The 14,951-nt window shown below is 35.2% G+C and overlaps 1 protein-coding gene across 2 annotated transcripts in view; it reads left to right on the top strand.

The window, feature by feature from the left end:
• Nucleotides 1–12,034, top strand: part of LOC143238773 (homeobox protein Hox-D1-like) — a 29,791-nt gene extending 17,757 nt beyond the window's left edge. The window contains exons 2-3 of one of the 2 annotated variants that reach the window (XM_076479317.1): nucleotides 7,471–7,609; nucleotides 10,861–10,991. In XM_076479317.1, coding sequence (XP_076335432.1) covers nucleotides 7,471–7,568 — 98 coding nt within the window. In that variant the 3' untranslated portion in view covers nucleotides 7,569–7,609; nucleotides 10,861–10,991. Of the gene's footprint in view, nucleotides 1–7,470; nucleotides 7,610–10,860 lie in introns of both variants that reach the window. The other variant, XM_076479308.1, reaches the window with a different exon arrangement.
• Nucleotides 12,035–14,951: the final 2,917 nt, after the last annotated feature.

Consider the following 14,951-nt stretch of genomic DNA (forward strand, 5'->3'; position numbering starts at 1 on the left):
TTTTATGTAACATCTGACAACATAAGGACTCGTTTTGGGTATTATCACGACACCTTTAGACAACTAAGTGAGTAAACTGTTGACTTAAATAACCCGTACGAGTATCATTTTGTTACGTCAAGAAGAATTAACTTTGTATTACCTGGCTAAATAAAGACATCTTGAGTGTGTAAACTACCTGGCTAATTAAAACATTCGCCCCGCAGTGGCTCAGCGGTATGTCTGCGGACTTACAACGCTTAAAACCAGGTTTCGATACCCGTGATGGGCAGAGCACAGATAGCCCATTGTGTAGCTTTGTGCTTAATACAAAACAAACAAATTAAAATATTCCGAGTATCATGGTCACATGTAGAAAAGTATAGTTTATATTATCTGGACGCATAATGACTTTTTGTATTTATTATCTTGAAACACTGTTTGGTGTTAATTGACACGTAAATACGAGTCTGGTTTGTATTAACTAAATCGGCAAAGACTTATTGTACTTATTATCTTGAAACGGAGACTTCTGTCTGGGATTAATTGACAAAACAAATCTAGGTTCTATTATCTAAACATATGATGACATATTGTACTTATCTTGGAACAAAGACTTTTATTTAGTATGATTGGAACACGAAAAGCTTCCTTGTTGTGTTGCACACGTAAATACTTCTGTTCTTTATTAATTGGTTACATAAAGACTCCCCGTGTGGCGTATCGTAATTTATTTTTTTATTTTTTTTTTTGAATTTCGCACAAAGCTACTCGAGGGCTATCTGTCCTAGCCGTCCCTAATTTAGCAGTGTAAAACTAGAGGGAAGGCAGCTAGTCATCACCACCCACCGCCAACTCTTGGGCTACTCTTTTACCAACGAATAGTGGGATTGACCGTAACATTATAACGCCCCCACGGCTGAAAGGGCGAGCATGTTTGGCGCGACGGCGATGCGAACCCGCGACCCTCGGATTACGAGTCGCACGCCTTAACACGCTTGGCCATGATGAGCCAATGTATCATAATTAATCCCGGACCACCCTATCCCAAAGTATTATATCACGTACACTAGATATTAAAATTTCAAATACCCGGAAATATTTATTTTAATATAGAAGTGAAGCGAATTTCGATATGTATCAACTTTACAATATTTGCCAACAAAATTGATAGACAAAATTTTCTTTCTCAACACAAATATATTTTAATATATAAAAACAATACAATTTATGATAACAGTTATTACAAATAATTGATACAAATAATTATTTGTATACAAACATTTTACAAATTCACAAACAATATTCAGTCTTCTGGTCTGGTCAGAAATAGAAATAAGTTGCTGTCATTTATAACCCAAAGATGGAGAGTATCAGTCATTAGGAAACATTAGATTTTGAAAAGAAATAAACAATAACAGTCAACCAACAATTTCCTTTTTAGAATTTCGTGCAAAGCTATACGATGGTTATCTGCGCTAGCCGTCCCAAATTTAGCAGTGTTAGACTAGAGGGATTGTTTGTTTTGAATTTCGCGCAAAGTTACTCGAGGGCTGTCTGCGCTAGCCGTCCCTAATCTAGCAGTGTAAGACTAGAGGGAAGGCAGCTAGTCATCACCACCCAACGCTAACTCTTGGGCTACTCTTTTACCAACGAATAGTGGGACTGACTGTAATATCATAACGCCACCATGGCTGAAAGGGCAAGTATGTTTGACACCTTAACCACCTACCTGGACGTGCCGGACACTTTTATATTGATACACAGCTATACTTCATTTAACAGGAAAGCTAGCTAGATCAATTATTGTTTGGCCTTACCTGACTTACAAGCTTACTTTTCACAGAGAAAGATAAATATCTAATGCCCTCGTGGAAATACTTACGTCCGAAGTTAATTCTCTAAAGTTGAACGGTTTGTAAAGCTCTAAATTTTTAACTTTTTTGGGTCAAATTCTGTAGTTTTCTTATTAATAAGCATTAACCACAGTTACAGCCTCCGAGGCTTATAGTATATTGACTGTAGCTACCCAACAACATAAAACTGCCTCTTGGCGCGTCGGTTTATATACTCACTAAGCGAGAAGATAAGTCGAACGTTCAACAATATCCGAAGACACGTTAGTATTTTTGCAAAACGTATAATGTTGATTCTTGGCCTCGAAAATCTTCTACAAATTTAGAGAACAGGCGGGACTTGCACAATACATATACAACAATATATGTCACATGCATTAAACTGAAACAAAAGTAGATATTAAAATAAATGTATAATAGTAAATCCATTACAATCCAAAAACTCGAAGATCCATGTGTGTGTCATTTGGTTATGTACACACGATTGACGTTTGTATTACGTATACAAGTAATGACTCCTTCCATCCTTCCTAGTAGCCCAACTGTGTGTGGGCTAACAACACTAAAAAAATGAGGTTGAGGTATCCCAGGTGGGCACAGCACAGAGAGCCCATTGTGTAGTTTTGCGCTTAGCAATAAACAAACAAGACGTCTTCTGATTTTTATTATTCTAACACAAAGACTTCAATTTTGTATTATTTTACACATGAGGAATCAGGTTTGTATTATTTTACACATGAGGAATCAGGTTTGTATTATTCTGACACATAAATATCCCAGGTTTGTATTATTCTGAGACATAAAGACCTCAGGTTTGTATTATTCTACACATGAGGAATTCAGGTTTGTATTATTCTGAAACATAAAGACCTCAAGTTTGTATTATTCTACGCATTAGGAATTCGGGTTTGTATTATTCTACACATTAGGAATTCGGGTTTGTATTATTCTGACACTGAAAGACCTCAGGTTTGTATTATTCTACACATTAGGAATTCAGGTTTGTATTATTCTACACATTAGGAATTCGGATTTGTATTATTCTACACATTAGTAATTCGGGTTTGTATTATTCTGACACATAAAGACTTCAGGTTTGTATTATTCTGACACATTATGAATTCGGGTTTGTATTATTCTGACACTTGAAGACTTCAGGTTTGTATTATTCTGACACATAAAGACCTCAGGTTTGTATTATTCTACACATTAGGAATTCGGATTTGTATTATTCTACACATTAGTAATTCGGGTTTGTATTATTCTGACACATAAAGACTTCAGGTTTGTATTATTCTGACACATTATGAATTCGGGTTTGTATTATTCTGACACTTGAAGACTTCAGGTTTGTATTATTCTGACACATAAAGACCTCAGGTTTGTATTATTCTACACATTAGGAATTCGGATTTGTATTATTCTACACATTAGTAATTCGGGTTTGTATTATTCTGACACATAAAGACTTCAGGTTTGTATTATTCTGACACATTATGAATTCGGGTTTGTATTATTCTGACACTTGAAGGCTTCAGGTTTGTGTTATTCTGATGCAAAAAGACTTCAGGTTTGTATTATTCTAACACATAAAGACTTCAGGTTTGTATTATCCTGAGATTTAATAGCCTCACATTTGTGTTATTGTAGCACACAGTAACCTCATACCTGTATTATCTTAACACACAAAAACTCCAGATATGTATTATCTTGACTAGTAAAAATACCCATCTTCGGAGCAGGTATAACTGGTAGTTCATGAGAAGGGCTAGTGGTCCTGCGGCCTTTTATGGAATTGTCCGACAGTTTTACAACTATATGCTAATATCTGACATATTCACCATACATGAAAAAAAAATATTTTATTAAGATTTTAGTTTAAACATGAACTACTGTCACAGCATTACATCACAGAGTAAATTTTATTGGAGTGTTTCAATGTAGACACAGCTATCAAGGAAAGTGCCTCGCTTTTCTGTTACAACACACATGAGATTTTCATTAAAGAAAAATAATTATGGTTTTATATTTGAAAGTTCTCTCTTTTTTGTATTTTTTATTGGTTAAATCTGAAACTTACTCGTTTTTGTTTGTAATTTTATTGGTTAAATTTGAAACTTAGTCGTTTTTCTTTGTAATTTTATTGGTTAAATCTGAAACTTAGTCGTTTTTCTTTGTAATTTTATTGGTTAAATCTGAAACTTAGTCGTTTTTCTTTGTAATTTTATTGGTTAAATCTGAAACATATCACTTTTGTGAAAATTTCAATAGTTTTATTTATTGCTCAGCTATGTTGCCTAGTTATAAAAATATTATCCAGTGATCGGTGCGGTAGTTTCCGATATCTGAGTTTTGAACGCATACGTCACAAGATCCATTATAATCAGGTACCTCAAAACTCCAGATATATACATATGACGGTTTTGAGTTCTTTTATTATTTAAATATAAAAGTTTTCTATATCTTCATAATGTGAATGCATAAACGCTTCAGGACTGTATTATCTGAACATGTACAGATTTAAATTCTGTACTTTCCAGATATTCCAGACTTATACTGTTTGAACATGAGACTTTTAAGTTCATATTACTAAAACATAAATATCTGAGCAAAGGAAGATTTTCATATTAATTACCTACTTATGTAAATGCTACAGGTTTTTAACATTTACGAAGACTTACGTAACTTGAGGGGACAAAACAACTGTACGTTTCACAAATACACCATTTATTCACGACTTTATACGTAAAGACACAGAGTTTATATAATCTGGGTATATACATAAGGACTCCACCCTTGCGTTATCTGAGAATCTAAATTCATTTTTTTAGTACTGTACGAATACATGAATTTTTATATTATGTAGATATGCTTAGTCAGGTGGTTAAGGCACTCCACTCGTAATTTGAGGGTTGTGGGTTGGAATCACCATCCCATGACACATGCTCACCCTTTCAGCCGTGGGGGCGTTATAATGTTACGGTCAATCCCGCTATTCGTTGGTAAAAGAACAGCCCAAGAGTTGGCGGTGGGTGGTGATGACTAGCTGCTTTCCCTTTAGTCTTCCACTGCAAAATTAGGGACCGCTAGCGCAGATAGTCCTCGTGTAGCTTTGCACGAAATTCAAAACAAACCAAACAATCCGAGATATGCGGACCTCAACTGATTGTAATGCAGGCATATGTAACTCTGAGCATGTTTTACCTGGACATGTATCTTACAAATGATGTGCAATACTCCATGAAATTGTAACTCTAAGTTCACATTATATAAATATGTATATCTCAAATGATATATAGTATTGCACGAACTTATCACTTTGAATGTATATTATCAGGCTATTTAGAATAATAGTTTGTATTTAGTGGGTGTGAATTTTAGTGAACTGCATATTATCTGAACATGTTAGCATTTTTGTTCATTTTATTATTGTTGAACAATGTGAAGACTCCTAATTGATTAGATATTATCTGAACGTGTAAATATTCTCAGTTAATTGATTATTATTTAACAATGTGAAAACTCCTAATTAATTAGGTATTATCTGAACGTGTAATTGTTCTTAATTAATTGATTATTATTTAACAATGTGAAAACTCCTAATTAATTAGGTATTATCTGAACGTGTAAGTATTCTCAGTTAATTGATTATTATTTAACAATGTGAAAACTCCTAATTAATTAGGTATTATCTGAACGTGTAAGTATTCTCAGTTAATTGATTATTATTTAACAATGTGAAAACTCCTAATTAATTAGATGTTATCTGAACGTGTAATTGTTCTTAATTAATTGATTATTAACTCCTAATGAACTGTATATTATGTGGACATGTATTAACGCTGAGCGATTTCTCAACTAGTCATGTTAAGTCTTCTAATGAACTGTATATTATCTGGACGTGTAAAGTCTTCTAATGAACTGTATATTATCTGGACGTGTAAAGTCTTCTAATGAACTGTATATTATCTGGACGTGTTAAGTCTTCTAATGAACTGTATATTATCTGGACGTGTAAAGTCTTCTAATGAACTGTATATTATCTGGACGTGTAAAGTCTTCTAATGAACTGCATATTATCTGGACGTGTTAAGTCTTCTAATGAACTGTATATTATCTGGACGTGTAAAGTCTTCTAATGAACTGTATATTATCTGGACGTGTAAAGTCTTCTAATGAACTGTATATTATCTGGACGTGTAGAGTCTCCTAATGAGATAGGACAGAAGTAAGTCTTCGGACTTGCAACGCTAAAATAGGGGGTTCGATTTCTCGCAGTGAACAAAGCACATAGTCCTTTGTGGCTTTGCAGTGAACCAATCAAAATAATAAAAAATCCTAACATCACATGTCATTAAATAAACAATGCTTTAAAATAATATAAAACATGAAACAGAAGCACTCTTACGTCCTAAACCGGTACATTGTTTTAATACTACACCTGTTATCAAACAGCTTTATAAACTTTCATAACATCCTCTCTACTATAAAATAATACAAAACATAAACCAGAAGTACTTGTATACCCTGAACCAGTACGTTGTTTTAATACTACACCTGTTATTAAACAGCTTTATAAACTTTCATAACATCCTCTCTACTATAAAATAATACAAAACATAAACCAGAAGTACTTGTATACCCTGAACCAGTACGTTGTTTTAATACTACACCTGTTATTAAACAGCTTTATAAACTTTCATAACATCCTCTCTACTATAAAATAATACAAAACATAAACCAGAAGTACTTGTATACCCTGAACCAGTACGTTGTTTTAATACTACACCTGTTATTAAACAGCTTTATAAACTTTCATAACATCCTCTCTACTATAAAATAATACAAAACATAAAACAGAAGTACTTGTATACCCTGAACCAGTACGTTGTTTTAATACTACACCTGTTATTAAACAGCTTTATAAACTTTCATAACATCCTCTCTACTATAAAATAATACAAAACATAAACCAGAAGTACTTGTATACCCTGAACCAGTACGTTGTTTTAATACTACACCTGTTATCAAACAGCTTTATAAACTTTCATAACAACCTCTCTACTATAAAATAATACAAAACATAAACCAGAAGTACTTGTATACCTTGAACCAGTACGTTGTTTTAATATTACACCTATTATCAAACAGCTTTATAAACTTTCATAACATCCTCTCTACTATAAAATAATACAAAACATAAACCAGAAGTACTTGTATACCCTGAACCAGTACGTTGTTTTAATATTACACCTATTATCAAACAGCTTTATAAGCTTTCACAACACCCTCTTTACTTTAAGTAGAAAAAAATCGTCCTTCCTATTTTCGTTTTTCTTTACCTCTCTTTTCCCCACTCATCTTCAATCATCTGTAGGTTGGCTCTTCATCAGTTACATATCGTACTTACCTGGATCAATTTCTATATGTTAACTGTTCCATTATAGCATACCTACAGTGTGTTTGTTACGTTTCTCACTGAACTTTAAACTCTGTGGAAGTTACAAGGCTAGTTTATGCTAGCGGCCACGGTAACATTGATAAATAGTGCCACTTAAATAAATTATTCTAATTAGCCTTTTCAATTCCACTAGAGCATATGTATGTATCATGTGAAAACACCTTTTATTTGTAGTTACCGATGAAGGCAAGGGAGTGGCCTATTTTGACCCCAACGTAGTTTCAGACATACTTTTAAACCATACATGCACCCAATGGCTTGTTGGTCCTTGACCTTGTCGAAAACGGAAACCATCATATCAGATGAGTCACACGTAATAATAAGTTAATCACTTAGTCATTCCAGGTCTTTTTAAGTATTTTTATATAGAAGATTAGTAATTTAAGCATGCTTTGGTCAGTTCTTTACGTTGAATATTGGGAAAGGCAAAAACATAGAATTATTCAACACGATGCAACATGTGGACTCCAAGTTGGTAACTGAAAGGTTTATAAATGGTTCTTCGTTGCTATAATACACTAATCCAACATTTCTGAGAATACAGCAAGTCATCGTTCTTGAATATGGTATTTTAATATTATTAGGAATACACTATATCAACATTACTGGCCATACAGTACACAAACATTATTAGAAATACACTATATTAACATTACTGGCCATACAGTACACAAACATTATTAGAAATACACTATATAAACATTACTGGCCATAGAGTACACAAACATTATTAGAAATACACTATATTAACATTACTGTCCATACAGTACACAAACATTATTAGGAATACACTATATCAACATTACTGGCCATACAGTACACAAACATTATTAGCAATACACTATATTAACATTACTGGCCATACAGTACACAAACATTATTAGGAATACACTATATCAACATTACTGGCCATACAGTACACAAACATTATTAGAAATACACTATATTAACATTACTGGCCATACAGTACACAAACATTATTAGAAATACACTATATTAACATTACTGGCCATACAGTACACAAACATTATTAGAAATACACTATATCAACATTACTGGCCATACAGTACACAAACATTATAAGAAATACACTATATTAACATTACTGGCCATACAGTACACAAACATTATTAGAGATGTAGTGAATCAACATTACTGGATTTTTTTATGCGAATACTGACATTTTTTCTCCTATCAGGAGACTTACTCCTATTTCAAATCTCTGGCTTTTAAATTATATTCGATTCAATATTTTGAGTGAACCATCGTACAATTCACTTCGAATGATATTTGTATTAAGGCCTAATGTTACTCACTTTATACGATATATTTTATATGGGATTCAATTTTTGTTATGGTAGGAGCTATGCGCGTATGTAGTGAGTAACATAAAAGTGTTGTTGTAGATTAAACTAGCAAGTAGTTTTCACTCAGTGTATGTATATTAATATATATATATATATGTAGTTAACTTCTCAGTGGTTTGACTATATAAACATTTTTATTTTATCTCTTAACCACTACACGTATTTTCCTACGCAGTTTTATACCTTGTATTGAGTAACTCAACAGTATTTGTATATGGAGGAAAGGAAAGGGTGTTGATTCTTCATATCATACAGTCTTGGTAAAATGTGCGTTACCTGCGTGTAGTAATGTTACGTAATGTTACATTCTCACGCCCGGTTAGTATGAAACGTACTTACACACCTGCTTGAGTATAGCTAGTCCCCTACTGTAAAGCCGACTGTAAAAGTAATAAATTATTTATCAGAATCTTCCCCCACAGTGGTACAGCAGAATGTCTGCGGACTTAAAACACTAGGAACCAGGTTTCGATACCTGTGGCGAGCAGAGCACAGATAGTCCATCAATTCCAAACAAACATTCACAAACATATAAATGATTATACAAGAACATAATAACTAGCTGTAAGTGAACGAACTTAAATACACTTAGATACAATTCTATCGCGAACATCTTATTTGCGTGTGTGTGTTACAACAAATTACTTGTTTCACTGTTAACCCTGGAGTCTGGCATACGGCTTTGAAAATTGGTATACACCAAGAACTGTAGTTTCAAAGAAGGTCTCGTGTTTCTTAACGATGTATTCGTTAACAAGAAATTAAGCCCATGATGAATGCTTAAGTGACTCAGTTCACTTTATGGGACTATTGAAGTTAATAGGTCTATTTAGATGTCACCGCACCCAGTTATCCACTATTCAGTTGGTAAGGGTGGAAGTTTAACAGAATCCCAGAGTTACGTCTCACGAATTGATTTAGCATAATGTTTTTGAAGCTGTGGTGACAGACCCATGTTTGAATCCTATTCAAGAACTGTAGTTTCATTTGTTTCATTTATTCGAACAAATTCTTTATCCGTATATTAAAGTGTCCATTTTCTGCATCCTTCTATACATGTCAGAAAATAATTCACGCTTGCTGTAGAGACAAATTGAACACTTCTGAATATAATTATTTGTTCTATATCCTTTTGTCGTTGTTGTTGTTATTTAGTTTGCAGAAGAAACACGTGTAATTCATTTTTCATCGAAAGTACCACACTGGATGAAATTCGATCATTTTAGTGGGGTCTCTAATACCTTTGTAATCGTTCAGTTTCTGTGGGCTTAAGTTACACTATGTAACACAACTGTTGTTACTGGATAGTATGTGTTATTTCTTAATTGCTTATGTTGTAAAAGTACAGAAAATGACCATTGTTCCCTTCAAACTTTGCTTTTGTGACCTGGATAATGAAATTTAGAAATTAACCTATTTTCTGTGTAAAAAGGCCCGGCATGGCCTAGCGCGTAAGGCGTGCGACTCGTAATCCGAGGGTCGCGGGTTCGCGCCCGCGTCGCGCTAAACATGCTCGCCCTCCCAGCCGTGGGGGCGTTATAATGTGACGATTAATCCCACTATTCGTTGGTAAAAGAGTAGCCCAAGAGTTGGCGGTGGGTGGTGATGACTAGCTGCCTTCCCTCTAGTCTTACACTGCTAAATTAGGGACGGCTAGCACAGATAGCCCTCGTGTAGCTTTGTGCGAAATTCCAAAACAAAACAATCTATGTAAAAAAGGGCAAATTTGCACATTTTCATTTACATAAGGTCTGAATAAAACAACATATGAATCAAGATTTACATGTATTTATACTAAAGTTATACAAAAATGTTTAGAAGTGAGTAGTTTTTCGAGATTTGCGACTGTAATGTAAATCACTTTCACATATCAGCCCCTAAATATAGTCTCCCATCATGGTTTCGTTATACGCTCCCAGGTCACAAAAGCAAAGTTTGAAGAGAAAAATAGGTCTTTTCCGTTTACCTTAGGCATAAGCAATTAACATAAGCAATAACACTTTTTGCCCAGGAACAAGAAAAGTAGAAATTTTGTTATATAGTGTTGTTATTGCGTGGTCTGTTCACTTATAAAATTACGTCTTGATGTTTATATTTTGTATTTCTTTTCGAGTTGTTTCTCACTTGTTTTGTTGGATCTATGAAATCTGTCGTGTCAAATATAAGTCGTTGCTCTAGTTACATTTTTTTTTTTCAGGCAGTAAGGCTGAATACGGCTTCACTAACAGCGTGGGCGGCGTAACCGCCACTGTTATGGGGGCTGGCTCCGGTCGGACTAACTTTACCACCAAGCAGCTCACAGAACTGGAGAAAGAATTTCACTTCAACAAGTACCTCACTCGGGCACGGCGGATCGAGATTGCCACGGCTCTGCAGCTCAACGAAACCCAGGTAAAAATCTGGTTTCAGAACCGGAGAATGAAACAGAAAAGCGAATAAAAGAAGGACTTATTCCGCCAGATTCACTGGTTTCCGAATCAAATACACCGACCTCAGTCGCCAGCACTACGTCACCGGTGTCCTCACCAGTAGTTCTTACGACCAAAGACTCCAGCCAATAGGATGTGGTATATAAAGTAAACTGTCGTGTGACTGGTCATTTTGAAGCTGCTTTTATCTCTTTTTTTTTTTGACTATTGAAAATATTGGTTGATTTTTCGTGAAGATAGGCAGCTATTTATACAGGGTGAACATCAGATGTCAGTACTATTTATACAGGGTGAGCTTCAGATGTCAGTACTTTCAACTGAGTCATCAGTAACCGAATTATGCAGAGTTCCATATTTTACTCATGTATATAACACAAAACATACTTTGAAACTTTTTTGTTTGAGAACTCGTGAAATTGGTCTTATACTGACATCTGAAACGTGTAAATAGAATATATATATATATGTGTGTGTGTTTGTGTGTATGTGTGAGAATGCTTAAGTTATTACATCACTCACAACTTTCGCTTTAAAGCTTTGCATGGGGGGGGGGAGCCATCGATGTTCGTTAAATTCAAAGGTCCTCGTTCCTTCCCTCCAGATAAGATTTATAAGTCCAGACCTGTAACCTCAAACAAACTCGTTCGATTTGTTGATCCAGTCTTGAGGACTCACCACGCTTTCTACATTAGGTTCCTCAAATAACTCTGGTATTTTTGTACGAAACAAGTCAAGATACCTACTAGTGTTGTTATACACCGACTTTGTTGAATTATGTTGACTTCGCTCAATAAATCCAAATACTGTTCTTCAACCACGCACGAGACATTTTTTATTTGTTTAATCAGCATATACTGAGGATTTTTATACCATCTTAGTTTTATGAAAGCACCAATAAAAAACAAGATAACAAAAATCAAGAACAGAATATCCAAGATTTATAAAAATATTTTTACGTACGAACGTATATATGTATATACATATATAACAATATTCTGTTCAACGATAGTGTCTGTGAATTAAATAACAATTGTTGTTGAACACCATACATGACAAGTTAGTAACACTGGATATAGTAGTATATATTGTGTAAGTAGTGCTATTTTGCCTTTAAATATGTATATATATATATATGTAAGTTTTACTATGTAGCATAACTGGTGTATATACAAATAATCAGAGATTTTATTTCTCGATGGATTCACCTGCATAGAGTTTCCTGGAGCAAGAAAACAATAGCGCCATCTGTTAGTTAGTCGTACGTCATTAAATATTCAAATCTAATCAGGTCGTAATATCGCTTCGTAAGCAAACCTGTTATTTTATAAAAATATTTTGACGCTCAAAATGTTCGTAATTTTCTTAAACCGTTTCAGTTTCGAGCTTTGTCTTCGTATTCGATAAACGCACCATTAACTTCAGTAACTCTTATTATTACATATCGCAGTATTTCCTTTTGATTGTAAATCATGTTACACGAAGTAGTAGCTGGTTGACTGAATTATCATTTCCCTCTCTCAGAAGAACCAGAAGGAACTTGGTTGGCGAATGTTTAGCTGTGTATCCCCTTTTCCCCCTACCAGCTAACGCCACTCAAGACCATTCCCTTTGTTGGGTAAGCCAGCCTTCAGTCTCTCCACCTTTCGGCGTAAACAGACTAGAGGTTAGGATATTATTTCGTTCAGAGTACGGCTGCAAGGAGATTGGAGAACTGTCAAATAATGATTAATTCCTTCGAGTTTTTGCTTTCAGAGAGTCGCCATTAATTCGGAGAGTCAGCGCTGCTGAGACCCGGTAATTGGCAGTCTGGTTCTCCGGCCGGTCGTGGACGTTTGGCATGAGCCATATCCCTTCAGTAATGTAGGATAGGGGAGGCGAGGGGGACGCTAACCGACAGTAATATATGCTACCCCCTTCTCCTCCTGCCGGTGCCTCAACCAAATTATAAGCTTTGAGAAAGCACAAAAAATGTGACCTCACATTTGCTGTTAATCTTAGACACCGTGTGAGTCGTTAAGTATAATTGTATAGCCGGTGCGTTGAACTTTAATATTAAACTGATTTCTTCGACTCTGATAAAGAAAAAAAAACAAACTAAGTGCGACTTTTAAAACATGGATTATTATAACTTTCCCTCGTCATCAATAAAATTCGTTCCATCGAAATATGTACGAAATTTCATACCAAGAAATTGCTATTGGACTGTGATAAGCAGCAATGCGATAAGTGTAAGACTGTAAAATACTCCTTCGTATTGCCTGTATTATTAAAGAAGCAAATTGGAGCCTCGTGTCTGACGTCAAAAGAGAAAATTTATTGCAGCCAACCGATGGCGACCACACTTACGTTCAGCATGAGTTTGACTGGGCGTGTTGGTAGTATTTCTCTCTTGTTCGTTCGACTAACATTGTTTACGTCCATTAGGCAATGCTGAAAGGGATAGCCATACATCACACAGCGTACAGGTACCGATCGGGACATAAGCTGCCATTAATCATTGCAACGTGATGTTTTTGCTCTCTATATATACTAGTTCGTTTTTGTTGTTGTTGTTTTTTCCATCGGAATGTCGCACGTCTTGCTCTGTCGCCGTTGGTCCGTGCCTTGATTCATCTCCAACAGCTGACAGGTTTAGCTGTCAATTGACTCACACCCCGTTCTGATTGGTTCTATCCAGTGGCCGCACAACATTCTGAGTTAAAAATGATAAAACACATCTTTAAGTAATCTGACTCCAACCTGACAAGTTGTCGTTGCCACAAGCAAAAGCCGAAGTAAATATATTTTCTTAAAAAAATTGATAGATATGAATAACCTATGACAGTATTGTCATATGCTAAAGATAACATATAATGTGTTGTATCAATTTTCAGAACATTTTTACATCAGATAATTAATAAACCCAAAACATTCGCTTTGGTCATATGGATATACATATAAACTAACTGCTCAAGGAACTCCATGTTCTGATGCTAGTGATTGATACGAAAAGAATCAATATATTGTAGGACCCATTTTCAGGTTTACCTCAACATATTTATTAATCCTTGGATTAAAAAAAATGGGTTTAACAGTTGAACTTAAGTGTCACAGTCAAATGGACGAGTTATGTACAATTAGCGTTGTTTTATATCTGGGCTTTAACAAATTATCTCTTAAACGCTCCCAGTGGCCCTGCAGTACGTTTGTTTGTTTGGAACTTCAGGCAAGCTACACGAGGGCTATCTGCACTATCCGTCCCTAATTTAGCAGTTTAAGACTAGAGGAAAGGCAGCTAGTCATCACCACCCACCGCCAACTCTTGGGCTAGTCTTTTACCAACGAATAGTGGGATCGATCGTCACATTATAACGCTCCCACGGTTGAAAGGGCGAACGTGTTTGGTGTGAAGGGGATTCAAACCCGCGACCCTCGGATTACGACTCGAGCGCCTTAACCCCCTGGCTATGCCGGGCTCCCAGCGGTATGTCCGTGGACTCACATCGCTATAAACCGGGTTCCGATACCCGTGGTGGGCAGAGCACAGATAGCCCATTGTGTAGCTTTTTACATAATTCTGAACAAAAACAAAGCTCACTTGTAGATTTTGTAATAAAAAATAAACATCACCATTTCAGAAATATTAATTCTTCATAGGATATTAAGTGCGGTATGTCTGGAAGAATGCATAAAATTACTATTACGCATAAACATTCTGTATTCTAATCGACCTCAGTATTTGTATTTGATGCAGGTATAGTAACGCGTGTCATGTATAACAATATATCTTTCGTTACTCAACTAGCTAGTGACGTCAGAACGAGAAGAGTCTATCTTTCACTGCCACTAGGGTAGATGAGAACTATGCGTATGAGATATA

The sequence above is a fragment of the Tachypleus tridentatus genome, chromosome 2 (assembly GCF_004210375.1).
Source record: "Tachypleus tridentatus isolate NWPU-2018 chromosome 2, ASM421037v1, whole genome shotgun sequence".
NCBI classification, from domain to species: domain Eukaryota; kingdom Metazoa; phylum Arthropoda; class Merostomata; order Xiphosura; family Limulidae; genus Tachypleus; species Tachypleus tridentatus.